Below are 18,938 nucleotides of genomic sequence, written 5' to 3'. Positions count from 1 at the left end.
GGGAATGCCAGGGCCAAAAGAATGGGAATGGGTGGGTAGGGAAGTGGGGGGCGCTCTGGGGGACTTTTGGGATAGCATTGGAAATGTAATTGAGGAAAATATGTAATAAAAAATATTAAAAATTAAAAAAAAAATAACAATAAAACTGACAAATGATTAAAAAAAAAAGTCAGAGTCTGGCTCTGATGGGAAAGCACACTTAAGCTTAGGAAGCAGGCTGATGCCATTTCCTCTGGATACATATGAACTGGAATGGGAAGTGAATGAAGACCACATGGCCATCCCTAATGCACACCTGATGTCATTTAGTCAAGGAGATTTAGGTACTGACTGAAAGGAAATAAAATATGCAAAGACTCGAACACAGATTGGGTAGATATATAGGAACTTGACAGTCAGCCCGCAAGTGCAGCTGAAGCCGTCGGACTGAAGCGCCACCCTGGGATTCACTTGTGTTTAGTTTTATCATCATCCTTTCAAAAGTTCTTTCGAAGAAGCAGATGGCCATTGGTTTAGTCATTAAGGATCACCTCGCTGTGGCAAAAGGGTTGATTTATCTATCACTGCATTATTATTCTGAAAAGTAGTGTTCTAAATGATGTCACTATTTTGCTGAGAGGTTGTCTTTCTAACAAAGTGGTTAGAAATCACGTGAGACATGCAGGGGTATGGTCAAACATCAGCAGGAGACAGCACAATGCTGAGCAGGCCTTTCGCTTAACATAGGCCTTTAGAGGGAATAAGTCCTGTGTTTTGGATTCCCACGCTGTAGTCAGTTCCCTTTCACTTGACCCCTGTGACAACTGAAGCATAAAAAAAAGGAAAGACCTTGGCCAAGTAAAAATATACAATGGGACTTCCTGGGAGTGGCTTAGTATGAAGTAGGCAATCGTCTAATATGATGCTGTCCTAGAATTCTAATGATGGGTTTGCTAAACATGCTTAGTTGTTGTCATGTGCTAAAGGCTCTAGAACATCACCCAATCTCCCCCAGTGCTAATTATAAAATCTGCATGATGTCCTATAAGGGTCCTTTCTTTCTTTGTTTTTTTTTTTTTTTTTTTTTAATCCTTCTGCCATGCCAAGGAGGATGGCGCATGGCTATAACCCCAGCAGCCTGGGCATTGAAGCAGGAGGATCATGGATTTAAATCCACACTGGGTTGCATAACAAGCCCCTATCTTCCCAAAATATAAACTATTCCCAACCTGGAGCTTTTCTGAGGTCATCTAGAGTCACCAGAATAACTATGAAAATTCCTCTGTCCCCTAGCCAACTTCTCTTAGATTGTGAGAAATGAAAATCAAGACTGTGAGCTGAAAGATGCAAGTCTAAAAGTTGAAGTGGAAGGTGAGCTCAGATGGTTAGAGGTTGAAGAAGGCCTGTGGCCAATGTACCCAGGACTCCAGCACACAGGGCCTACCCATTGGGGAGAACACTTTACAGCGGTACTGATGCCAACTATATATGAAATCCATATTTTCAGATACTGATAGACTAGGTTCTGAGAAACTACCCTAGGATCACTGTATGCCTTTAATGCTAATATACAGAGCTGAGGATACAGGCCTAGTGGGAGAGTGCTCGCTCAGCATGCGCATGGCACTGGGTTCGATCCTCAACGCCATACACAAATCCAAATATGACTCATTGTTTGTGATCTTTCTTCCAGTAACAAAGTCCTCAGAGATGGCTTTTTAGGATCGTTAGGAGCACAGCTAATTCAGCAGGCGTTTGATCAGGCCTCACAACAGTGCCCATGTTACAATGCTAAAATCTACTCTTTGCACACCTTTTTAAAATTTTTCACATCCAGGAAGGTGGTCAGCTACTTCAAGTTATCTTGTGTTTGACCAGAGCAACATAAAAGCCAGGTTAACAAAACATTGAAGGCTGTGACTAAGAAACTGGTGTGTTTACTGTAGCTTTCTTCTACCTGCTGTATCAAGGGCTACAACTTCTGGTGTCATTAATTTTACATTTAGTCTCCTCTACAAATATCCTTTGTGCTGATTCTTTAATTAAAGAATGCTCTTGAACTATTATGCAAAGAAAATCATTTCCAGTAAGCCCTTGGCAATTAGCACTCTTGGGCAAAAAGTTCATTAGGGTGAATCTGAAAGTTTCCACTATTGCTTTTTGCACACAGCAATCACCAACCACTAATTTATTGGGTTCTGAAGGGGACCGTGCTGGAGAGGAGCACCTGTTATATAATTTCACAATGCTGCCACCCACAGAGAGGCTCCCAATACCAGGTTGGGGATAATGTTGGACCCTACAACTAGCTGCCTGCTAGTTTTCAAAGGCTGCCTCAAAAGTCCAGTGTACTAATCCCCCAAGTCCCAGGCCAACTTCCCTGGTGGAGGAATTTGGGGGTTGTGGGGCGATTACCTGTACTTGCAGCTGTATATGTTCACCTGGCCTGCCAAGGCAGACCCTGAGCTCTTCAGGTTCATGTCCACCACAAAAAGCTGGTCCACCTCCGTGGCATACTCCAGCATGACCACATAGTGGCCAACCTGTGGGACCCGCAGACGTAGCTGCAGTTCTACCTGCCAGAGAGGACAAGTAGACAGGTAGTCATCCAGACACACAATGCACTGGACATGTGTACAGAGACAATGGTAAAAATAGAGGTGACACCTGGAATACTGTCACATGTCTGCAGAGTAAAACATGGTCCTCTTGAGAGAATGCAAAGGAAAAAATAGATGCCCTGTTAAAATCCCAAGTCCATAGAAATGTTGCATGACCATTTGTCTGGAACATCAGAGGGTGTTTTGCATTTTTATTTTCTAAGTCTCCCAGTGCTATGTCTGAGGTCTTCAGCTCCACGCAGGGATCCTTCCACTGCTCGATTAAGGTAACAAAAATTCCCAAACTTGAAGCAAAAAGGGAGCACAACAGAGAGCAAGGGAGTGGAACCTGCCTGGGGGCTTCTTACCTGTTACTTCAGGAGAGAAATGGCAAGCTATCCAAATACAATCACATAAAAACAGCACACACTCCCTTCTGTCCCTTTTAGACTTTCAAGCCCTTTTCTATTGGTGATATACGTGCTTCCCCCTTTGATTTTTAAGAATTATTATGAATCAGAAGTCAGGGGTACTTTAGGCTGTAACGACAGAGATCCTAGGGTGCACAGAGCTGGACATGTTCGTTCTCAGGTCCTTTCTGGGGAAGTGGGACTTGAGCTTTTGTCAATCATTAGGCAGGAGCTATGGTCTCAACTCAAGCTGACATTAGCTGTGTGTCCTCGTATCTGTGTGTCCTGACATTAGCTGTGTGTCCTCATATCTGTGTAGCTGTGTGTCCTCGTAGCTGTGTGTCCTCGTAGCTGTGTCCTGATCAGTTTTCCTTTCAACAGTTATGAGGGTTAAATGGATGTGCAGCAAGTCTTTTCGCAGTGACAAAAATAATCTATGATCTGAGTTGTTCCCTGAACATGTGTGAGTGTTGAGGCCCTGAGGTACATCTGAGAGATAAATTATACTTAAGTTTAATGAACATAAGCTTATATGTTTCTCAGGGGCTGGTTCACCTCATTTGGACTTCCCTGTTGTCTTATAAATAACAACACATAAACAACACATAGGTATATGTTCTTTCTCACATGTTACATCTATGTACATGTAAGTATACACTTACACATGTGTGTATGTGTGTGTGTGCACATGCAGTATGGACAGAAAGGAATGTGGTAAAGTTAATTTTAGGATGAAGTAGAGAGAAGAATATGCAGTTTTTCATTATATTTAATTGTGTTTACTTATATTGTTTTATTTGGTACAATCAAAAATCTAACAAAATAAAATGAAATGAAAAGTCTACCAAAGAAGTAATCTTAGTATCTTTAGCTGTTACCTTTAAAATGTTATAAAATGTGTTGTATATGTTGTGGATAGCCCTGGGGCTAATTATATTTGATATTAATTCCATTCTCCTATGAGTGGCTATGAATAAGGAATGAGTCAGCACTCAGGTGATTTCCTGTAAACCTGCTTCCCACCTTAATATGTAAAATAAAGGAGAGCTGATGATTGGGCAGATCAAAGAGAAGGTGGAGAGGAAGATGGGGAGAGAGAAGAAGGAGAAAATGGAAGAGGGAGAGGATGCAGAGGAGGAAGAGGAAGAAGAAAAGCTGAGCATAAGCACATGGCTTGGAGAAAGCTCAAGTTCTAAGGGGTCTCATAGATGTGGAAGACAGTAGAGTAGTGGTAGATCTGCCCAATCTAGGTGCACAGCATGTAATCATATTAACTGTATTGTGTTTTCATTGCTGGGGCATAACTAGGTTGGAGAGTTTTACGGCAACATATATATCTAAAGATTTCAGAAGAATTTGAGCCATAGATATTTAAACTTCACAAACTTTACCCCCCAAAGAAATATTTTCTTCAAAAGATCAAAATAGATAATATTAATGAAAGTAAAGAGTGGAAACGGGTGGGGGCTACCATTCAGTGTCTTCATTCTGGGGTGCTATGATGTGTGTTCTCATTGTTGATAAAGTACACAGTGTGTTACCAATATACTCTTAGATTTGCTGATGTGGCTCAGAGAACTCCAGGAGGAGATACAACGTCCCAGCATGTACCAACATGTCCTCCAAGCCGTGAGGCAGATGCCTTGGGTTGGAGCAGTTCCAGGTTCCAAGCTCCACAGATTCAGCTGCTGCAAAGTGCTTAGCCCACAGGGTTTGTCAGGGAGGAACTGCTGTGTCCTTATAAGGCAACCAACAGAGCTACTGAAGACCTGTAAGACTGAGTCTTGTCCATCTTTAAAGAAAGAATTTGCTGGGAGTCAGGTAAACTAAACCGACCTGTGATGTCCTGTGGTTGTTGCTACATCTAAAGGTACTCAAAGAAAACCTCACCACAGCTCAGTGTGGAGGGTAACTCAGCCCCAGGTCAGATCAATCAGAGAAGTTAGCACCTGTCGATAACTACCCCTGAGAAATACTTCTGGCTCTCCAGGATTTGAGAAGCAACCTTTGCTAAGCATTCAGAAGACACAAATGGAGAGGCAGCATCAGTTTTAACGGGAAGTAAAAGGCTGTCCCACCTCTCTCCCGCTGAGGTCCACCATGGCTGGGTGTGTGGGTGTGGGCTGCCTCATTGCCAAGGGTCTCAGCTCTCCATCCAGCAGGAAGTGTCTGGCCTCACAAGCCAGGGTACAGGAGAAGGCAGTCAGTGGTAAATGCTGGTAAAGCAAACAGCTTCAAGGACAACAAAAGACAGTTGTTATCACATGAGCATGATATAGCTCGCTACAAGGACTCAGCGATCCCAGTCACTGGGCGTCCTTTCAACAAAGTCTTAGGAAACATCACAGACATCGAGCAGTGAGTTCCCCACACCACAAAGGGAAGAAACAAAGGTCTGAGAACATGCATTCTATTTTAAGCTCTTCCCTCATCAGATGCATGGCTTCGAGATGACTTTGGGGTATGTGGCAGCATCCCCACGTGCACAGAGTGGCATGCAGTGTGCTTGGGGATTCTTACTCAAATAAGGCTCAGAACAAACAAATCACAACGAACCTATCAGTGGGCTTTCCTGTAACTGCTGGGACTGTAAGGCCCACCATCTGAGCCTTCATACTCAAGGCTCCTTCAGAGGTGTCTGATGGCATTGAGGCTGCACCCTCCTCCCCATACTAACTTGTCCTGGGGAGATCCTGTGTGGGCACATGGCTCTGTGACCGGCACTTGCAGGGTGAATGCTTCATAGTAGTCCCTGGGAAGCAGCACCAGGTAGTCCTAGCAAATGGAGACCACAGGGAGTGTTAGTCACCTTCTACCAGGCCTACCTTGGTAATACAATGACCAAATGTGTTTGAGAAGTAAATAATGCCCCAGGGAAGTCCCTGGTGAACTTGAACTTCAGATCAACTTTTTTTGTTCATTACCCTAGCACACCAGAACCCACAATGTACCTCCCCGCCAGGTCTTACACACACACACACACGCAAAGAGATCGGTGCCTCAGAGTATATATTTGTGATCTTCAGATCTACAGAAAATGTTACTATCTCTTCTGGGCCATTTAATAATCCTTCCCCCAGGTGACCAAAGGCAATGAACCAAATCATTATGATGCTGCCTTTGTCACTACAGAGCATCAGCGACTGACTACAGTGTGGCTTCGGCTCCAACCCTACTCATGGTGCATGATGGGGAAAGTGAGGTTTTGTGATGTTGGTGGCTCAGACTGGAATGGCCCTGATGCCCTTCCTAGCAAATGAAGGAATGGCCATGTTCCACCAAACATGCCAATGAGGCCTGCAGTAAATGCAGCCAAGCATTCAGAAAAGAGCAGAGTTCCAGGATCTCAGACACAGATAGCTCAGTGACCTCAGGATCTGTGATCCACCACATGCATGCACAAGGAAGGAGGCTAAATGCTTGCCTCTGGTGGCGAACTCATGTGGCCCCTGAGGCATTTTCTCCTCAGGAAGAAATGTTTAGCGGGGAGGGGAGGGGGGTGGGGGTGGGGGAAGGAGATTGTGACTTAGGGGACTCAATGGCCTTCCTAGCTGGATGGGTTTGAATTGTTCTAGAAGCCATTTCCCTGAGCTCAACCCATACTTACTCATTACTCTGTGGTCCCAAAGACCAGTAAAGAAGGATAGACAGCATGTGCTCAGTGAAAAGCGAATCAGAATGGGGACATCAGCTATGTGTCATTACACATCTGTCTCAGTCAGGGTTTCTGCTCATTCAATAAAACGCCATGACCAAAAAGCAAGTTGGGAAGGAAAGGGTTTTTCAGTTTACACTTCCACATTGCTGTTCATCACCAAAGGAAGTCAGGACAGAATCTCAAACAAGGCAGGAACCTGGAGGAGGGATCTGATGCAAAAGTCATGGAGGAGTAATGTTTACTGCTTGCTTCCTCAGGCTAGCTCAGTCTGCTTTCTTATAGAACTCAGGTCCACAAGCCTAGGGGTAGCACCATCCATGATGGACTTGGCCCAGCCCCATTAATAACTAATTAAGAAAATCCCTTACAGCCAGCTAATCTTACAGAGGCACTTTCTCAGTTAAGGTTCCCTCCTGTTAGATAACTAGCTTGTGTGTCAAGTTGACATAAGACTAGCCAGCATAGCATCTCCCCTCTTTCCATCTGTCTTGCTTTATACCATGATTGGCATTGATGCCATTTCCCTCTTCCCCAGTTGTAACATCAGCAAAGCATGCTTTGCCTTGTTTCTTCAGATATGAAGTTTTTTTGCCAAGAAGGTGCAAGGGCAAAAGGATGGCACTCAACTTCACGTTATTTTTTGATGCTTGGGAAAGACACATAAGGATAAGTTCTATTCCTGCTACTCGGGGAAAGCGATGGAGGCAGCGATGGAGGAAAGTGACTGACCTAAGAAGGACCAGCTCTGTGTTTCCTCCTAGAGCAGCACATGGCTTCAAATTGGTGTCAAAGATGTCATCAAAGCTATAACAAGCTAGAGGTGTGTGTGGACAAAGAGGGGTTCCTCGGAGAAACTCTTCACGGCTCCTCCGGCTTTCCTTGAACGAGGAATCCTTTGCCGGTCAGATATAAGACTCCTGACTCAGTGAGAGGTAAGAGCATAGGAGGTGCTGGGTCAGCCCTGGCTCCTGGAGCCTGTTCCTTCCCTTCAGACATCCCCAAAACTCATTATTAATTCTTCTCAATATCTAGGGTCTGCTGATGCTACTCTGCATCACTTGGGGAAGAGGGGCATCTAGGTGACTTTCAGTTTCATAACAGAAATATTAAACACAATTTGAAAGGCAGGGAAGGCCATGTGCTTATAAGAACTTTTCATCTTTTTCTAATGATCTTGAATTATAGTTTGTTTACATTTAGATAGATATAAAGATTATTTTTGCCCAAGAGTGGTTGACTGAAAGGATATGAATTTTAATTTTCAGTAAGTTTCTGTGTCATCATCATGTCCTCTGAGAACCAAAGTCACTATCATTTCCTTTGCACTAAAAGGGAAACACATGTGATTTTGATGTGGGCCCCTGCACTACAAGATCTTCCTGTGGGCGCTGCACTGCAAGATCTTCCTGTGGGCCCTGCACTGCAAGATCTTCCTGTGAGCCCTGCACTGCAAAAGTCTATCACAAGAACAGGACAGTTTGAAAACCTCAGTGCTTAGAACCCTGTCTTACCAGAAGGACTCCTTCCACCTGGATGCAAGCAATCCATGTCCCAGGTGTGATGGAGAATGGGTCTGCAAAGCCATTCCCAGGGACTGTGACAAAGGCTGGCTCTTTACTCGGGGGAAAGGTGATTTTTCTGCTTTGCAAAGCATCTATCAGAAATACAAGTAACACGTTAAGACATCTTTCCAGAAGCCAGTACTAACACTTTACCCAAATTAGCTTTCAATATTCAGTTTACAGATGGAAAAGCTTAAGGTAGCTTACTAAGCATGGGCTCTGGTTGTATTTATTCATCTTACTTTTTAAAATGATATGTATGCATGTACATAAAATAGATGACATTAGAGATGCAAGCTTGGAAGACACCCAGAGGCACAATCGCCACCATGTGGCCACAGAAGGCAAGTGGATAAGTGGGTGCGCCAGTATGATGAGCAAGTGTGTGATGGGGAGATGTGAGAGGATGCAGAATGGTTTGCGCACTGCGAAGAGAGGAGGAACTGGAAACATGAGGCTGTTGAGAACAGCCTGCTGTGAGTAGCCTGTGCTGCCACCTGAGGCCATGTCTGGGTCAGTGGTCCTGGAAGAGCAGGCATCTTTATTGATGTCTGTGGCCCACCAAAGACCATGCAGATGTCCCTGATCTAGGCTGCCACCTGGGATCATGTTAACATCCAATGGCTATGAAGAGCTGGCCCAGACCCTCACCCTAGCAGCATGGGAGAACTGGCCCCAAGGGCATAGGAGTGGGAAAGCCGGCCCTGCCTCTCATCAGCTGTAGCACTTGGAGAGTGGGCCTCACCTAGGAAGTGCAGTGGAGCTTGCCCTGGTAGAATGGGTGAGGGAGAGCTGGCCCAGGCCCTAGCCAGGGCAGTGCTAGAGAGCTAGTGATATAAGGAATAGATGCAGGAGAGCCAGTAGACTGAGCATCTCAGCCACCACCCAGGCCCAGATCCAGGGCTTTGAGTTGGCCCATCCCAACATCTACCTCATCTATGAACTGCTAGAACACACAAAGGGTTGATCCTGCAGATCAAAGCTGCAGGATCTCCATGACACACGCCAACAACAAGATATCCTAGAGCAGTTCTGGTGAGGATCCAGTACTGATAGTGTAGCAGAAGCCAGAGGCCTTGAACCAGACCAATGGCTCACTGCAATGAACATTTGCAAGGAAGGATGTCTGTGCAAAAGGGTGTACTGTGTGACATACTGTGACACCCCACAGCTTACTCAGAAAGATTTGCAAGGGTGGAGGATGAATATGGAGGGAGGTGAGAGGTGGGGGGCATTTGCAAGGGTGGAGGATGAATATGGAGGGAGGTGAGAGGTGGGGGGCATTTGCAAGGTGGAGGATGAATATGGGGGGAGGTGAGAGGGATTGGGATGCATGATGAGGAATTCACAAAGAATCAATCAAAAATAAACAACAAAACCAAAACTCATTAGAAGAGCTGGTGAGATGGGTCATGGGTTGCAAGTTATCGCTGCTCTAGAGGACAGAAGTTCAGTTCCCAGCACCCACATACGACTGTCCACAACCGCCTATAACCCCAGCTCCAGGGGATCTGATCCATAGATACCCACACACTGGTGTCTATATATGACACACACACATATTAATAAAAAATAAAACCACCGGGAAATTATTTAAAAATAGACATTGATAAGTTGTTAGCAGTAGCTATATAATGGGATTTCAGTTTTCAGGTTTATTAAATATTTAGGTATAGTAATATCTATATTGTATATGTTGAGACAGAGTCAACCATGTAGTACTAGTTGGCCTGGAATTCACTATAAACCATGTGGTCTCCAACCAGTTATCCCTTGCCTTTTCCTTCAGTGCTGGGATGCTGCCACACATGGCCAATACTGTAATCTTAAGGAATGGACCTTCCAGATGTATGTATTCAGTATATCATATGGCTTATTAACCTCCTTTATTTTTGTCTGTAGGAGATTGTCATTTTTTATTTTTACTTGTGAGTGTGCATTCACTTTGCAATTAGAAAAGACCCCAGATTTCTGTTTGTTTCCAAGAGGTACTGCCTTTCCTTCCACCAACAAACGAACATCTGGTGCCTGGGTCCCAGGAGTCTTCTTAAGAGGAGATGTTTGCAACAAATCTTTGAATCTCTCTCATTCTATAGACATTTACAAAGGCCCGCTGAGTGCCAGGCGCAGGACTATTTGCAGCAAGGCAGTGCACAAGCAGGCATGGCCTGGCTCCCTGGGATGCTCCTAGACTTCCTATTCTCTGACCTGCATTGTAAAATTCTCTTCAAAAATTTTTCTTTCTTGAAACCATTCGAGAATTAAGGGCAATATGCCAACAACTCCCAAATAACACCAAAAGGTGGTGCCCGCTTCCCCACGTGTGAGCTATATAGATCTGTTTTTAATCACTCAAGGACCCTAAGGGTTTCGGGATAGCCAACATCTGAGCATTGTTATGCTGATGGTAACTTAACAGCAAAAATTAAAGAAGCACAAAGTATGGAGAAAGCAATGGTAGGAAAGCCCGCAAGGGAGCTGTCCAATCAGATCTTCTTGTGGGCTTCATGTGGATGACAGACTTGGTAAAAACCAAAGTAATGTTCCATTCATCCTTTCTCAACTGCAAGGAGGCAAAGCCAGGTTTAGAGGTCCATGCCCCACCCATCCAGCATGGGAGGAGGAGCTACTCTGGGTGATGTCTGGAGACTCTAGAGAGCAAAACCACAGCAACGGTAAGAAAAGAGGCTTGAGATGTACCTACCGGACTCTCCCCGCGATGAGTAAAGAGTGATTCGGCCGGATATGGCTTCCATTCCAGGACTGATGTATCTCAGAACGATGCGGAACAAGGAGAGGCTGGACTGCCTCACAGACAATCTCACCCTTACTTCATTCTGAAAAGTACCCCAAAATAACATGCAGTGTAGAGGACACACACACTCACATGAATGCATGGCTACACACACATACACACACACTCACTCACATGCATACATGCTCAATAAGTCCCCAGTTAGGTGGAAATAAACAGGGCTAAAAAGAAAGCAAAGCCACTGGGGCTGGAGAGATGGCTCAGCGGTTAAGAGCACTGACTGCTCTTCTAGAGGTCCTGCATTCCATTCTCAACAACCACATGGTGGCTCACAAAACTGTAATGGGATCTGATGCCCTCTTCTGGTGTGTCTGAAGAGAGCAATGGTGTACTCACTTATATTAAATAAATAAGTAAATAAATCTTTAAAAAAAATTGAAAAAAGAAAGCAAAGCCACTTACAATTCTAGTGCTAAGGGAATGCACCCCTCAGCAGCTGGGGTTCTCTTCCAGCATTTTTTGTAACCAGGAAGACAGATTGGAATATTAGACGGACTAGTTTCAGAGGGTCACAGCAACAGGGACAACCATGACTGACGGGGAAAGCCAAAAGCAGAAGATAGACAAGGAAAGGCAAGCATGTTGTCTCAGATCACCACTCAACAAAGAGGCCACTGAGCCCCACTTCACAGGCACGGCATCACATGGAGGAGCAAAGCTTAAGGACCCCAAAAGCATTCTAGATGCAGCTAAATATGCCTATTTTGTCTTAGGAAATTTTATGTCAAGCTTTTATCCAAAAACAATGTTAGCTTTTGAAATAGAAGAGAGGTCTTGTGTGTCTCTAAGCTCTGGGATCACACAATGCTCTGTAAGAATTGATAATGCAAGTAAATTATCATTTATTCAGATTTATTTATTGTATGCTAATAAGAGTTTCTCCTGCATGTATGTATGTGCATCAAGGTCAAAAGAGGGTGTGAGATCCATTGGACCTTGAGTTAAGGATTCTTGTGAGCCACCATGTGGGTGGTAGGAACCAGACCAAAGTCCTCTGCAAGATCAACAAGAGCTATTAACCTCCACGCCATCTCACAGACACGAGGATAAGTTATTTTTATTCAGAACCACAAGCCACGTGTCCAGACCCAGCTATAGTTCAAGGGAGGCTCACAGTGTGGGAATTCCTGTCTTGGTTCACTCCATCCTCTCCCAGCTATCTTGGTTTCAATGGAAAGGGCTATGTGTTACAAGAGACGCAGAGACAACCAAGGCTGACTTCCAGAGGACCACTACCTCTGATGCAGAAGCTGTGAGTGATGTCTGTCCAGTAATTCCCACCAGTCCTAAGAATTTGATTGAATTCATTTTTCAATTTCAATATCAATTGGGAAATAAATGTGCAAGGATGAATTAAAAGAATAAAGGAAGTGGCCAAGCACAGGAGACCACAGGTCCTCTGACCCAAAGGCTTCCTCACAAAGACCATCATCCAAATTGGGTTCCTTTGGGTTAACCAAATATTCTGTCAAACTTCAAATGTCTGTGAGAATACCTACACTGGGCTCAGTGTCAGCCACTTATCAGGACTTGATGGACCCCACCATAATCTTATGACTAATGAAGATCTCCACTATAGAAAAGGGTTGGGGGCTGACTCAGTGAAAAGCTGGCAGAGAATGTGAGTTTGGTTCTCAGCCTCAGAATGTGAGTTCTGTGGCTCACAACCTCCTGTAACTCCAGATCTGGAAGATCTCATACTCCCCTCTCCAGGTACCTACACTCTCCTATGTCATACATCTGCACATGCACAAATGGTGCAGGCCTTTAATGCAAGGACTTAAGGAGCAGAGGCGGGCAGAACTCTATGAATTAAAGATCAATCTGATCTGATCTGCATTGTGAGCACTAGGTTAGCCAGGGCTCCATAATATGACCCTGTCCCAGAAAGAAAAGGAAGAAACTGAATTGGTGTGTGTGGGAAGAAAGGGAGAAATGCCTTACAGTCCTGTTTGGTAAAGTCAGTTTCATTGGGGAGAATTTGGCCAGGCAAAACCATTATTAGGGTGAATGCGGGGCTCCAAGAGAGCTCTGGACTGGCCCCGACCCTCTATGACTCTATTAGTCTCTACCACGGTCATCAGCTCACTTCTCTCACTTCTACCTCAAGGCAGCTTACGGGACCAGCCTCAAAGAGAAGAGCTGAGGATAAAAATTATTTAATGACACTACACTTTTGGCTATAAATACTACATAAGTCCTATAGGTAGACGAATAATGTACACATCTCTTACTCTATTGTGAAGGCAAGATAGATGGTTGTAACAAAGAGGAAGGGAGGGAAGGAGATAGAAAAGCCAAACAATACCGAAGAGCATCTTTACTTTAGTCTCCACTCACAGAGGAACTCAGGATTTTAAAGCAGTTCCCCAAATCAGTGATGCCAAGCAGGGAAGGTGATACGGGATGGGTGTTATGTATTTATGAGGCTGAGGCAGCAGGACTGAGGGCTTAGACTAGCCTGAACTAGACTCTGTGGACCTCTGCGGGAGAAGGAGGATGCTGGCTATTTTAGAAGCCTTCAAGTCAACTTGGTTTTTGTTTTCCACAAATGCCATTAAAGAAAAAAGGTTCTCTATGTTTTAGTATAGTTTAATATCATTTAAGAAATTTGCTTCTATCTATGAAAAATCTCCAGAGACAAATACTATCTTTCTTCAGTTCCTTCATTTTCTGATTCAGTGGCCAAATTAAAGTAACCATGATATCCAAGTACGTATTTATTAATTAAAATCTTGCCCTATCTTAAATCCTAAGCCTAGCTTCCAAGCCAGCCCTGGCCAGTACTCTATAGAAAATGAACACTAGAATAGGTCCTGGGGCAGTGTAGCTTTTAGACTGTGTATGTATGTATATGTATATATATCCTGCAATGAGCTGTGACCCTCTCACTATATACCTGTACCGAGGTCATTGGAGCATATCCTCTCCAGCTAAACTCAGGGAATACCAGGGGATCAAATCCAAACCGCAGGTCTCTTCCATTAGGTCCAGTGCCGTCTTCGACCTCATACTTCATGTGGTGCAAATCCGGGAAGTAGTAGTTATTTTCAGGCCTTTGTCAATCACAAGAAAGGGACATGAGTAGTTAGGTTCATGGGTAACCTGAATGTCTTTTTAATAGATGCTGCTGAAGGAACGCGGCCAACTCACTAAGCCTATTAAATAGAACAGAGGAAGGTTATCCCCTCTCTTGCTCTATACGATTGCTTTTATTCTGGGAAATGCTGGCACAGGGCACACCCAACACCCACCCATCCCAAGCACTAAATTCAGGAAGTCACTTAGCACAAGTCATGAGTTCACCGACATACCCCAACTGTGTTCTAATGGCTGCCAGCAATTAATAAAATCTAATAGCTGCTCCCTCCCTCAGTCTTCCCACACACTCACACATTTTGTAAACATCAGTAATTATGTGACAGGCACTGTTGCTAAGCATCATGATATAATACTGTATATAGTAAACATATATATATACATATATATATATATATATAACTTTTATTATATTATGTGTTTATTTGTGTGCACGCATATGTGTACACATGTACATGGTTGAGCACTTGTGGAGGTAAGAGGACACCTTGCTAGGGTTAGTTCTCTCCTCTCACTATGTAGGTTCTGAGGATTGACCTTGGTTGGTCAGGCTTGTCTGAGACTCTTATAGGTTAATGGATTTAAAGACATAAAGATCTGTCAGTCGGCGGGAATAAAAGCTACACCCCTGCACTGTGAGCACAGTGGGGGCAGCCACACCCCTGCACTGTGAACACAGTGAGGATAGCCACACCCCTGCACTGTGAGCACAGTGAGGATAGCCACACCCCTGCACTGTGAGCACAGTGAGGATAGCCACACCCCTGCACTGTGAGCACAGTGNGGNCAGCCACGCCCCTGCACTGTGAGCACCATGAAGACTGCTTGGATTTCAGCACAAGATTTACAAAGGTCCACAGGAGCGTTTGTCTCCAGCGCCTCAGTGTTCATCCAAGAATCCATTCTAAAGAGTTACTGCAAACATGTTAAAACACCGACAATGTGAAAACAACATGACTGAGCCAAATCTATAAAGCAAGCAAATTCTAAAATATTTTGTAGGCATTAATATTTTGAGGACTTTTTAGTGATATAAGAAATGCTTATGATACGTATTGTTAAATAAATTTGTTTTTAAAGTTTTCATGAAAGGCTAAGTTTTCATTGTTAATAAAATCAAACCAATAATATTTTACAAGGTTTTCTTAGAGAGAAACAGTGCAGATTTTTCTTTGCCTTTTTATTTGTATGAGTTTATTGAAATTTCTAAGATGAATATTATGATCATAAAAATTAGAGAACTACAGTGAATGCCTTCGAAACTTATAAGGAAATCTAAACAAGCTCAGATGCATGACTGAGCTAATGTTTGGGAAGACTTGGTCCTAACGATGCAGGTCTGCCCATCTGGAAAGAGAGGCTGAGTCCCACATTGATGGTTTATCACACTGTAGTGTGGTTTTCACGCACTATCACACCACAGGCCGTATTCTCGGTATTTCACAGTATTTCCTGTGTACTAAAATGTGAAACGTCACTGTTTCTATCTGTTGGTGGGTAACTCAGTCCTGTTGAGTTGTATTATTTTCTCCTGTGCTTCTCCATGTAGCTTCGACTGGAATGCCCAGCCACAAGGGCCAGTAGAGAGACCAAGGGACAGTCCCAGCCAGCAACACTCAGAACTACATCAGAGGATGCCTTAATTAATCTGCTGATGAAGCAGGAGCAGAAGGTGCTCGAGATTTTGAGAACTTTACATTCCTTGGAGTTTTTGGCATTTGACTAAAAATCAATGAGTTTAGATTTCAATTTCTTCCTCTTCCACGGAGGAAAAACTTACAGTAAGGTCATCAAACCCAGAGCCACACATCCTATATCCCTGCCTGCCCCAGCCTCGGCCCTTCCTGCTTTCGCTCTTAGCTTCCTTCCCAGTTGCCTCTGTTTCAAGACTTTGCCTACCCACCTTATTTTAACTCACCTGACATCTCTACTCCCTCACCGAGGACACAGCAAGAACTGAATGTCACTGCTCCTGAAGCCTGGGCAATGTGGAACACCCTGGAGAATGGAGCTGGCCCCTGTGGGACACCCTGGAGAATGGAGCTGGCCCCTGTGGAACACCCTGGAGAATGGAGCTGGCCCCTGTGTTTGGCCCCTCCTTGTAGAGAGGCTTCATCCTCCAGTGAGTATGCTGCAAACTGTTTGCACTTTATTTTTAATTTTATTATTTATTTATTTATTTATTTATTTTGGTTTTTCAAGACAAGGTTTCTCTGTGTATCCCTGGCTGTCCTGGAACTCACTCTGTAGACCAGGCTGGCCTCGATCTCAGAAACCCACCTGCCTCTGCCTCCCGAGTGCTGGGATTAAAGGCATGTGCCACCACTGCCCGGCTGCACTTTATTTTTATAATGAGTTATTGGTTTGGTTTCTTCCAACTGTCCACTTTAGGCTGTGGACTTTGGGATACAGGGTCTTTGTAGCTTATGCCACAGAATTGGTCTTTATGGACATTGTAATGACCTATTCTAATTAGCTTGTGGTCACATGTTCAGGTTCCAATTATACTGACTGCTTCATCTGCCTCCTTAGGATTGCTACAGATGGGAAAGTGGGAGATGGCCTTGGTAGCATGAGTGTGTAAAGACACTTCTCGAAGACTCACCTCTGGCACTGTTTCCCCTCCACGTGCTCTCTGCACTGGCATACTCCCGAGGGCCCACTACACATGGTGGTGAGTGCTCCACCAATGTCACACTGACACCCTGAAAGTCAAGAAACAGTTGGGGTTACTACCAAACTGTCTCGCTGACAGATGTTTCCCTCTACGAGAGAAGACAACTCTGCATTCTCAGCACTGTGTGGGCTGCTTCTTTCCTCTCCCAGACCCTGTATCAGGCAGGGATGGCCCAAACAAAAACGGCCTGTCTCCTCAAAGTTCCACCTCTAATTTCAAGATGTGTGACTACAGGCCAGCAGGTGGGTACACTGTTCTCCAGTCAAAGGTGCCAGTAGCCCCGGAGCTAGACATGGTTAAGTAGCCTGAGAAGAGAATCTATCAGCCAAGTGCTTTCCACACTGTGGCAGGACTTTCCCTGTCCAATCACACAAAACTCTTAGTTGGGTGCCCCCTGTTGCAGGAGATAGTAAGATGAAAGTGACAACTCTCCAGGCTCCTGCTCCTCAGCCTGCCAACTCCCCGGCAGGGCTAGACCGGCCGGCTTCCCATGCTCCTGCTGCTGTCAGCTCTCTCCACCTAGCCCCCTCAGCATCCTATCACTGTGTTCCCAGCTCTGGCTTGCTTGTCTCTGGAGCAGCTAGTTCCTTCTCTGCCATAAACCCCTGTAATCGGCAGTACCACATTCCAGTAACCAAGTAAATCAAAACTCTTGAACCTTATAATTAACCAATCAGATTTATGTATCAATACATTCTCAATTTACAAGATGCCAATACAATAATTTCAGAGCCAACTGATAATGATAAAAGCTGCCCACCTAGATTGGACAAATTATCCCAATTATTCTAGCCTTATGATATCATAACTACCTGTGGCTATCTAAGGCCACACTGGGTCGAGTTCTTCCTCCTGTCCATCCTCCTCCATCTTGGCTTTCTCCCTTCTCCCCCAGACGCTCTGCTTTGCAACTCTTAGCGCTGCCTCCCTTTTCCCTGTCCAATCACAGGCCTCCTGCTGCCCTAGTATTTTAGTGTGGTTGGACAGGGAAAATCCTGTCACACCACGCAGATGTGTCAAGAGTAGCAGCAGATGCCTGTAACTTCAGTGCTGACAGTGCAGAGGTAGGAGGATCCCTGGGGTCTACTGATTGGGGATAGCCAAATTAGCAAGCCCCAGGTTTAGAAAAGACCCTGTCTCAAAAAACAAAGTGGAAACCAACTGAAGGGGGTACCATACACAGAGGCACACATAGACATGAACATGAATACATACAAACACAGAGGGGGGGAAACGGAGAGGGAAAGGGGGGAGAGGGGGGAGAAGGGGGAGAGGGAAAGGGGGAGAGGGAGAGAGAGTGGGAGGGGGAGATGGAGAGGGAGTGGGAGGGGGAGAGGGAGAGGGAGAACAGCATTGCTGTAAGTAACTTTCATGAGGCAGCCCATGTGGAAGTCAAGAGTAGCTTTGTAGACCACCCACTTCTGGAATTTCATTATTTAATACAAGCCTATATCTAAGTATCTGGCTTTTTAGTTAATATGAAATCTATATTATTTATATTATATTATATATTATATTATATACTTATATATTATATTATATATATACTTCAAGATGGCTAAGCCTCAGTGTTAGTCAATATTAGCACACAGCCTCCATCCCACATATGCAGTTTGGAAATGAACCAACCTTGTAGAAAAGAAGTAGAAACAGCACCACCTGAGGTTCACTGCAAGTGTCAACACAAAATCTGGCCAAGTTCTCAAGACATTCTGTCTTGAGAGTCCTCCATCCTTGAAAGTCAGCCACAGACAGTCAAGGCAGGAATTCTGGCAGCCTCTGTCCTTTAGAACTTGGGCAAGCCCTGCCAAATGTATTTACCTTGACAGCCAAAGTAATTGCTCTTCTCCAAAGAGAAAAACCCATCTTCACAGGTGTCACAGGCATCACCAGTTACATGGGCTTTGCAGCTACAGTCACCGTCCTCCTATAGAACAAGGAGCCAAACAGCAGCATTTGATACACAGGATTCACTAATCTTCAGGATTGGAAGTGGGTTCATCATACAACAGGAAGCAAGGGGGTAGCCAGGACTGGGAAAGTATGCCCATGGTCAGGACAGCTAGCGAGGGACTGGTACCCTGCTCCAGAAATCCCACAATCAACCACTGCAGCATCCCACAGTCATCACATGGAAA

The 18,938-nt window shown here is 44.6% G+C and overlaps 1 protein-coding gene across 1 annotated transcript in view; it reads right to left on the bottom strand.

Annotated features, from left to right (window-relative positions):
- Positions 1-18,645, bottom strand: part of Lama3 (laminin subunit alpha 3) — a 129,562-nt gene extending 110,917 nt beyond the window's left edge. The window contains 8 exon segments of the mRNA XM_029472159.1: positions 2,395-2,555; positions 5,068-5,221; positions 5,667-5,764; positions 8,159-8,301; positions 10,914-11,046; positions 13,924-14,080; positions 16,729-16,828; positions 18,622-18,645. Of these exon segments, the coding sequence (XP_029328019.1) occupies positions 2,395-2,555; positions 5,068-5,221; positions 5,667-5,764; positions 8,159-8,301; positions 10,914-11,046; positions 13,924-14,080; positions 16,729-16,793 (911 nt within the window). The 5' untranslated portion in view covers positions 16,794-16,828; positions 18,622-18,645.
- Positions 18,646-18,938: the final 293 nt, after the last annotated feature.

Source organism: Mus caroli, chromosome 18 (genome assembly GCF_900094665.2).
Source record: "Mus caroli chromosome 18, CAROLI_EIJ_v1.1, whole genome shotgun sequence".
Lineage (NCBI taxonomy): Eukaryota > Metazoa > Chordata > Mammalia > Rodentia > Muridae > Mus > Mus caroli.
The sequence above is the reverse complement of the archived record's forward strand: the minus strand, read 5'-3'. Positions and strand labels throughout refer to the sequence as shown.